Genomic DNA, 9,572 nt, shown 5'->3' with positions numbered 1-9,572 from the left:
AATAAATGAGCATTAAGGACATTTGAGTACAGTTTGTGAAGATTGACATATCATTAAAGCTTCAAATGTTTACACATGCAGACATGGAAAACATTATCTGACAGCGGTACCCAGACTACCCACATTACAGTTCTACAGGTTCCAGGAACGATGTACAAATACACACAGAGATACAAAAACACCCGTCATAACAGTTTAACCTCACATTTCACAGACGCACACAAACTTGAGGCAGTGGTTTAATGCCAAATAAACTGGTACAACTGGTCAGACGAGAGGGAGCGAGACACCGCAGATGTAAAAGGGAGGGATGAAGGAGGAATATAAAGAGGAAATACCATACACAGATTGACAGAGAGAGAAGGGAAAGGAGAGAAATGAACAGAGGGGGATACTGGAGGGGTAAGGTCCACTTAGCATGTTAGTGTCTCGGTGTGTCTCAATGGAGATGCAAGGGACTCATTGAATGGGATATTCTCCACTGGGAAAGTACTCTCTGAAGGACCATCTCTGACAGACTGGTACATGTCAGCTACCGCCACAGGTAAGTGTTCACCATCATGATGAACTTGTCATTGTGAGAACTGAATGTACAATACTCTCTCAAATATAGGCGCTATATTGAATCATTGAAAATTGTATTACTATTTGCACATAGTTTGCAATGTTGATGACCTTTACAACGAATGCAACTTTTGTTGAGTAACTGATACAAAATACTGATACAAAACTGATACAAAATATAGTGACTTACTCTACTAGATAGTGTTAAAGTATGTGAATTTAACATTTCAGTAGCTCAGCATTTTCAGCTCCACAGTTCAGAACACCAAGACTGTTTTGAACGTGTTCCTGGTCAATAAGCTCATGTCTTGTTTGTCGATGGCTCATCCATATTCACACGCGAACTGAGGGCATGAAACTTAGCATGACAATCTCAAAAATAGCATTGGCTTGTGTAAATGGAATTCTAGTCAATAGATTATATGGCAAGTAATGAGTTATGGTATATTCATAGACTAAACTACAGTTGAAGTCGGAGGTTTACATACACCTTAGCCAAATACATTTAAACTCAGTTTTTCACAATTCCTGACATTGAATCCTAATAAAAAAGTCCCTGTCTTAGATCAGTTAGGATCACCACTTTATTTTAAGAATGTGAAATGTCAGAATAATAGAAGAGAGAATGATTTATTTCAGCTTTTATGTCTTTCATCGCATTCCCAGTGGGTCAGAAGTTTACATACACTCAATTTGTATTTGGTAGCATTGCCTTTAAATTGTTCAACTTGGGTCAATCATTTCAGGTAGCCTTCCACAAGCTTCCCACAATAAGTTGGGTGAATTTGGGCCCATTCCTCCTGACAGAGCTGGTGTAACTGTGGCAGGTTTCTAGGCCTCCTTGCTCGCACACGCTTTTTCAGGTCTGCCCACAAATGTTCTATGGGATTGAGGTCAGGGCTTTGTGATGGCCACTCCAATATACCTTAACTTTGTTGTCCTTAAGCCATTTTGCCACAACTCTGGAAGTATGCTTGGGGTCATTGTCCATTTAGAAGACCCATTTGCACCAAGCTTCAACTTCCTGACTGATGTCTTGAGATGTTGCTTCAATATATTCACATAATTGTCCTTCCTCATGATGCCATTTATTTTGTTAAGTGCACTAGTCTCTCCTGCAGCAAAGCACCCCCACAGCATGATGCTGCCACTCCCGTGCTTCACGGTTGGGATGGTGTTCTTCGGCTTGCAAGCCTCCCCCTTTTTCACCCAAACATAACGATGGTCATTATGGCCAAACAGTTCTATTTTTGTTTCATCAGACCAGAGGACATTTCTCCAAAAAGTACAATCTTTGTCCCCATGTGCAGTTGCAAACCGTAGTGTGGCTTTTTTTATGGCGGTTTTGAAGCAGTGGCTTCTTCCTTGCTGAGCAGCCTTTCATGTTGATAAAAGACTTGTTTTTACTGTGGATATAGATACTTTTGTACTCGTTTCTTCCAGTATATTCACAAGGTCCTTTGCTGTTGTTCTGGAATTGATTTGCACTTTTTGCACCAAATTACATTAATCTCTAGGACACAGAACGCGTCTCCTTCCTGAGCGGTATCACGGCTGCATGGTCCCATGGTGTTTATACTTGCGAACTGTTGTTTGTACAGATGAACGTGGTACCTTCAGCCGTTTGGAAATTGCTCCCAAGGATGAACCAGACTTGTGGAGGTCTACCATTTTTTTCTGAGGTCTTGGCTGATTTCTTTTGATTTTCCCATGATGTCAAGCAAAGAAGCACTGAGTTTGAAGGTAGACCTTGAAATACATCCACAGGTACACCTCCAATTGACTCAAATGATGTCAATTAGCCTATCAGAAGCTTCAAAAGCCATGACATAATTTTTTGGAATTTTCCCCAAGCTGATTAAAGGCACAGTCAACTTAGTGTATGTAAACTTCTGACCCACTGGAATTGTGATATAAGTTAAATATTCTTCTGTAAACAATTGTTGGAAAAATTACTTGTGTCATGCACAAAGTAGATGTCCTAACCGACTTGCCAAAACTATAGTTTGTTAACAAGAAATTTGTGGAGTGGTTGAAAAACGAGTTTTAATTACTCCAACCTAAGTGTATGTAAACTTCTGCTTTCAACTGTATATTTCCCTGTCTTTACCTATTTGAGATAGACAAGGTACTTTTTGTTGTCATTGCTAGAAATGCACTCCCTATGCTCTTTATGTTGCCTGAACTAAATTAGCTCTCTGTGACAAATCGCCTTGTCTCACCGACAATCACATTCCTCCACAGCTCCTCTGGAGAGACGTGAGAAACCAGAACCTCACGTCACTCTCTATCTGATTCCAGCCATCACAGCTACGTCTACCACAGCACCAACACCTGCCTCTATCCACCATGAGTGACGACAGGGAAAGACAGGATGCCGATGGAGGCTACAGGGTCGAACAGCCGCCCAACGTCAAACCCAAACCTGACAGCATCAAGAAGGAGAAAAAGGAGAAATCCACCAAGGTGCGTAGGTCCATGAGCACTGACTCCGAGAGAGGAGAGGGATCTGGGAGAAGGAGGGAGAGAAAGAGAGACAAAGGGTTGAGGAGGGAGCGTGGTAGAAGTGAGGAGAACAGGAGGCAAGACAGGGCTGGAGATGACAGCAACCGGAAGGAGTCTGACCCCCAGGAAAACGACATGGAGGACACTGAGTGCGTGGTTTGCTTCTGCGAATACGACAACGTCTTTAAAACCCCTAAGTTGCTCTCCTGCGGGCACACGTTCTGTCTGGAGTGCCTGGCCCGGATCAACGTCACCTCCTTAGAGCTCAAGTCTCTTTCCTGCCCTGTGTGTCGAGAGCTCACCAACCTGCCCCACGGCCGCAACCTGCCCCAGCTGGGCAACAACCAGGACATCTTCCGCAAACTCCCTCCAGAGATGCAGAGGGCGCTGTCCGTGCGCTTTAAGCGCAGCAAGGGCAAGCTGGTCCTCAAGAAGCCCCCTCCTGGTACTACCAGCCTGGCCATGTCCAGCCTCACCCTGCCCACTCTCAAGAAGCAGGACCGGCAGGCCTCCAGCAACCTCCAGCTGGGCACCATAGATCAGGGCCTCGCCACTGTCGTGGACGTGGGTCGCCCCCCTAGCAGGGTCAGAGGTCGCCTGCGCAGGATGTTCCGCTCGGACCAGTGCTACTACACCGTGATGGCATCCATCGTCACCATCACCGTGGTGCTGATGCTGATGGGCATCCTGGCCTTCATGGTCATGCCCAATGTGGTCCTCCACAACGGCAACAAACCCAACCAGGGGAATTCCAGCCAACCATAAACAGGTGGTCAAATACCCTGAGGAAAAGACGGGATGGTGGTGGGATGAAGGGAAGTAATACCAGAGGAGAGAATCACTCAGATATTTTCAGAGGACTAATTTTGTCAGGGATCCTAATATCTGCCATTTCATTTTCTTTACTAATACTCAGTTATGAAGAAAATGTGAATTAACTGAACAGAAAGGTGACCCTGAAAGCACTAGTGCACACTCAACTGGGGTCAACACATAACAAGGACCATGTTGTTTATGAAGGACTGATGCACAAGAAGTACTAATGGGAAAAGTGTCGCAAGAGTTATTTTTTATCCACCATTTTGTCTTCCTTCCTGCAGTATAAAGATCATGAACATGGAACATTTACCCAAATGTGAATGGGACAGCTATTGCGGTGAAGTCAGAGAGGACAATTAATGTTGTCTGGGGAATGTAATTCATTATAAAGTTGTGTACTATGTAATTGCACTGAAGTCTGCCATGGAGAATTATTACAAGTAAGAGATGATTTGATTACACTGAGCATTATCTTATTCTTTACATTGCAAAGTAAAAATGTTCAGCTCAAGATTTTGTTTTACATTCATTGATGTCTAACTAATGTATATTTACGTACAAAATATGAATATACATATAGAGTTCAAATAAGAATGATACATTTGTAAAAAAACAACAACAACAAAACCAACGGAATAGGTCTCTCTTGTCATAGCAGAGGTATCCTACCACACTGAAATGAATGACATTTCCAATAGACCCAGTGCCATGTTACATGCACGTTGCACGTACATACAGGTTGCCTTACAGTAAAACCAAATGTGCTGATTTGATTTCTGATAAGATCTTTGCCTATCGGTACCTTGGTTGCACCTTCCTCTTTTAGTCCCATTAGAGAATCATTTTCTTTTTGTTTTTATACTATTTCCTGACAGGTTCAGTGTGTGTGTGTGTGTGTGTGGTGTGTGTGTGGGTGTGTGTGTGTGTGGGTGTGTGTGTGGGTGTGTGTGTGTGTGGGTGTGTGTGTGTGTGGGTGTGTGTGTGTGTGGGTGTGTGTGTGGGTGTGTGTGTGTGTGGGTGTGTGTGTGTGTGTGTGTGTGTGGGTGTGTGGTGTGTGTGTGTGTGTGTGTGTGTGTGTGTGTGTGTGTGTGTGTGTGTGTGTGTGTGTGTGTGTGTGTGTGTGTGTGTGTGTGTGTGTGTGTGTGTGTGTGTGTGTGTGTGTGTGTGTGTGTGTGTGTGTGTGGGTGTGTGTGTGGGTGTGTGTGTGGGTGTGTGTGTGGGTGTGTGTGTGGGTGTGTGTGGGTGTATGTGTGGGTGTGTGTGGGTGGGTGTGTGTGTGTACTGTTTAAACATTTTACTGAAAGCTACACTATACAAAACATTAACAACACCCGCTCTTTCAATTACATACACTTACCAGGTGAATTCAAGTGAAATCTATGATCCCTTATTGATGTCACTTGTTAAATCCACTTCAATCAGTGTAGATGAAGGGGAGGAGACGGGTTAAAGAAGGGTTTTGAAGCCTTGAGACAATTGAGACATGGATTGTGTATGTGTGCCATTCAGAGGGTGAATGGGCAAGACAAAGGATTTAAGTGCCTTTGAACTGGGTATGGTAGTAGGTGCCAGGCGCACCGGGGTGCAACTCAATAGTAGGAAGATGTTCCTAATGTTTGGTATACTTAGTGTATGTATCAGTGAAACAGTGTTACTCATGACTAGTTTTAGTTGTAGTAGCTATGTTTTCCATTCTATGGTTGTCAGTGTGACAGAAAAACCTCTTACAAGGCACCTTGCATGCAAATATTTCACAATGGAAAGGAGGCAGTGACATTTGACAGCATGACTAAGTGTATGTGTTGTATAACATGCAAGCGTTTTATTAATTGTTTAAGGTATATGCTCTTAATCATTAAAATATAAAGTTTGAACGATTACCTAACAGTTAATATTGTGGTGAGTGCAGAAACAAGACTCATTTTGTAAACAACAAAACACTTTGCTGATGCTCGGGCCACCAGTTGACCTAATCTGGCTATGCAAGTATGTCTTTGTCATTTCTACAAGCAGGTGTTGACATAGACATACGTCTATTTCAACCACTGTTAAACAGAACACCCTGTATTTAATTTGATGTTCTTATGGTAAATTCATTATGGTAAGCAATTCTTATGGTTAACACATTCATTATTTGTTCCCACTTTATAGGCCTATTTAGTGATGCTAAAGCAAGTAATTCTATGCACATACAATAGGCAGGTACATTGTAATTACATAGCATTGTTGTCTCTCTTTCTCTCTGTGTCTGTGTGTGTGTGTGTGTGTGTGTTTGTGTGTGTGTGTGTGTGTGTGTGTGTGTGTGTGTGTGTGTGTGTGTGTGTGTGTGTGTGTGTGTGTGTGTGTGTGTGTGTGTGTGTGTGTGTGTGTGTGTGTGTGTGTGTGTGTGTGTGTGTGTGTGTGTGTGTGTGTGTGTGTGTGTGTGTGTGTGTGTGTGTGTGTGTGTGTGTTTATAGAGGGACATACAATAGGGCAAACAATTTCAGATAAGCTGTTTATATCTCTCCAGAAATCTATCACAACAGTCATTATTAATGTATTTTCAAATATTTGAAATTGTGTAAGCCAGAGAGAAATTCCAGGTGTTGTAAATTGTGACTTTATTTATATCAATTGTCCATAGGCTATTCTATTTTAATCAATTTAAACCAGTTTTATTCAATCTATTTAAACTTTGTGCGGGGACCAAACCTTGTTTGCCATTCCTCTCAAAAAAGTTTGTAGCCTATGCATTTCCTGCACATTGATCCACCCTCGTTGACAAAGTCTACTCACGACCCCGGCCCGGGCAGAGCTTCTGCTTGGGTGAACCAGATCCCGGTCCAGAAAGATCCTGACGAAAACTGGATATTGACCTAACTGTGCGAGTGTTCGGGTTGAATAGCTAACGGTATGTCATCAAACATGGATAAGTTTTCCTCTTGAATTACAGTGTGTGCATAAATTTATGGTAGATGTGTGACAATAGAATTAACGTTGCGGACAGTCACCACTAGAATATCGAGAACGGTGGCTTCTACCCCTTATGCTTCTGCTTTGTTTGCTATGCTACGGTGTTGTGGGAATATCCTTGCCAGGAATCAAGCAAAGAAGAAGCGACCAGCTACCTCGGGATACAGCCTCGGACTGACTTGCGGAGCGGTATGCGACTCGGTGCTGCCAAAACGAACTCCCTCAGTATGGAAGTCATTTTTTTCAAGGACATCGACTTGAGTTTGGAAATGGAGTGTCTGTGGAATATAAACCTGAGTCGAACAGCAAAACGAGAGATTATGAGTCAGGAAATTATACCTGTCAAGCAAAGATTACAGAGCCAATAATTTGCTCGCCAGGGGCCCCGAGCTCCTTGAATGTGCCAAATGCCCAAAATGAAAAATGGCATTACTCGTAGGAACTATAAGAACATTTTTTTGGGGACAAAATCATAGAAACCTCCCCTGCCGTTTTGAACGTGTCCATAACTTGGCACAATAAGGAAATAGAGGAAAATATGATCGCTGCTTTTATCCTAAATGGTTGGTCTACTCTGAAGAACAGGTGCTTATTTTCACCCTGTTTGTGTCTGAAATCATGCATGTCAAACTGGGAGTGTTCTGCAGGTCCAGGCCAAATGATGTAGGTTGTCATGCTGGTAAAAGAGGACCCAAAAGCGACTTAACAGAAGCAGAGTTTAATAATGTTCAAAACGGAATAACTGACATCCTCTAGATTTGTAGAGGGGAAAACAACTGGAGAAGCGGCCACAGACTGCAGGTCGCTTCGGGTAGGCGCAGGCCGTAGTCGACTGAGACACCTGCTCACACGCAGCGTCTGATGAAGGCACAAAACACGACAGAACAGGGTGATACACAATCACGGCAAAAAACACGACAGGACAGGGCGAAACGCAATCACAGCATGGTGAATACAATATAAGGAACCGACGGCACAGGAACGGATCACAAAGGAATAAATAGGGACTCTAATCAGGGAAAGGATCGGGAACAGGTGTGGGAAGACTAAATGATGATTAGGGGAATAGGAACAGCTGGGAGCAGGAACGGAACGATAGAGAGAAGAGAGAGCGAGAGAGTGAGAGAGGGAGGGGAGAGAGAGGGATAGGAGGGAAAGAACCAAATAAGACCAGCAGAGGGAAACGAATAGCATGGGGAGCACAGGGACAAGACATGATAATAAATGACAAACATGACAGTACCCCCACTCACCGAGCGCCTCCTGGCGCTCTCGAGGAGGAACACTGGCAGCAACGGAGGAAATCATAGATCAAACGGTCCAGCACGTCCCGAGAAAGAACCCCACTCCTCTCCTCAGGACCGTAACGAAAAACGATAAAAGGGAAACTAGGGTACTACTCTAAAAAAAAAAATGAGAACTAGGGACAGACTGAGACACAGCAAGGGCAGGGACAAGAACAGGAGAGATGCGATGGCAGGGAACAGACTGAGACCCAGCAAGACCAGGAGCAGAAGCAGAAAAAAAATTACCAGACTTCTTCTGCGCGCAGTCTGAACACGCAGCCACGAAACGGCGCGTGTCACGCTCCTGAGTCGGCCACCAAAAGCGCTGGCGAATAGACGCAAGAGTGCCTCGAACACCGGGATGACCAGCTAACTTGGCAGAGTGAGCCCACTGAAGAACAGCCAGACGAGTGGAAACAGGAACGAAAAGGAGGTTACTAGGACAAGCGCGCGGCGACGCAGTGTGCGTGAGTGCTTGCTTAACCTGTCTTTCAATTCCCCAGACTGTTAACCCGACAACACGCCCATAAGGAAGAATCCCCTCGGGATCAGTAGAAGCCACAGAAGAACTAAACAGACGGGATAAGGCATCAGGCTTGGTGTTCTTGCTACCCGGACGGTAAGAAATCACAAACTCGAAACGAGCGAAAAACAACGCCCAACGAGCTTGACGGGCATTAAGTCGTTTGGCAGAACGGATGTACTCAAGGTTCTTATGGTCTGTCCAAACGACAAAAGGAACGGTCGCCCCCTCCAACCACTGTCGCCATTCGCCTAGGGCTAAGCGGATGGCGAGCAGTTCACGGTTACCCACATCATAGTTGCGCTCAGATGGCGACAGGCGATGAGAAAAATAAGCGCAAGGATGAACCTTATCGTCAGACTGGAAGCTGGGATAGAATGGCTCCCACGCCTACCTCTGAAGCGTCAACCTCGACAATGAATTGTCTAGTGACGTCAGGAGTAACGAGGATAGGAGAAAACGTTTTTAGAAGATCAAAAGCTCCCTGGGCGGAACCGGACCACTTAAAACACGTCTTGACAGAAGTAAGAGCTGTGAGAGGGCAGCAACTTGACCGAAATTACGAATGAAACGCCGATAGAAATTAGCGAAACCTAAAAAGCGCTGCAACTCGACACGTGACCTTGGAACGGGCCAATCACTGACAGCTTGGACCTTAGCGGAATCCATCTGAATGCCTTCAGCGGAAATAACGGAACCGAGAAAAGTAACGGAGGAGACATGAAAAGAGCACTTCTCAGCCTTTACGTAGAGACAATTCTCTAAAAGGCGCTGTAGGACACGTCGAACGTGCTGAACATGAATCTCGAGTGACGGAGAAAAAATCAGGATATCGTCAAGATAGACAAAAACAAAGATGTTCAGCATGTCTCTCAGAACATCATTAACTAATGCCTGAAAAACAGCTGGCGCATTGGCGAGAC

The 9,572-nt window shown here is 44.4% G+C and overlaps 1 protein-coding gene across 2 annotated transcripts; it reads left to right on the top strand.

The window, feature by feature from the left end:
* Window positions 1-129: 129 nt before the first annotated feature.
* LOC124020674 (E3 ubiquitin-protein ligase RNF183-like) lies at window positions 130-4,846 on the top strand. Of its 2 annotated transcripts, none has more exons than XM_046335915.1 (2): window positions 130-544; window positions 2,866-4,846. In XM_046335915.1, exon 2 carries the CDS (start codon window positions 2,914-2,916, stop codon window positions 3,832-3,834), a length of 921 nt encoding a protein of 306 aa, XP_046191871.1. In that variant the 5' UTR covers window positions 130-544; window positions 2,866-2,913; the 3' UTR covers window positions 3,835-4,846. The 2 variants fall into 2 exon arrangements, with proteins under 2 accessions (XP_046191871.1, XP_046191870.1); XM_046335914.1 differs by having other exon boundaries at window positions 134-544; window positions 2,809-4,846.
* The last annotated feature ends 4,726 nt before the right edge of the window (window positions 4,847-9,572 follow it).

The sequence above is a fragment of the Oncorhynchus gorbuscha genome, unplaced genomic scaffold (genome assembly GCF_021184085.1).
Source record: "Oncorhynchus gorbuscha isolate QuinsamMale2020 ecotype Even-year unplaced genomic scaffold, OgorEven_v1.0 Un_scaffold_874, whole genome shotgun sequence".
Taxonomy (NCBI): domain Eukaryota; kingdom Metazoa; phylum Chordata; class Actinopteri; order Salmoniformes; family Salmonidae; genus Oncorhynchus; species Oncorhynchus gorbuscha.
The sequence above is the reverse complement of the archived record's forward strand: the minus strand, read 5'-3'. Positions and strand labels throughout refer to the sequence as shown.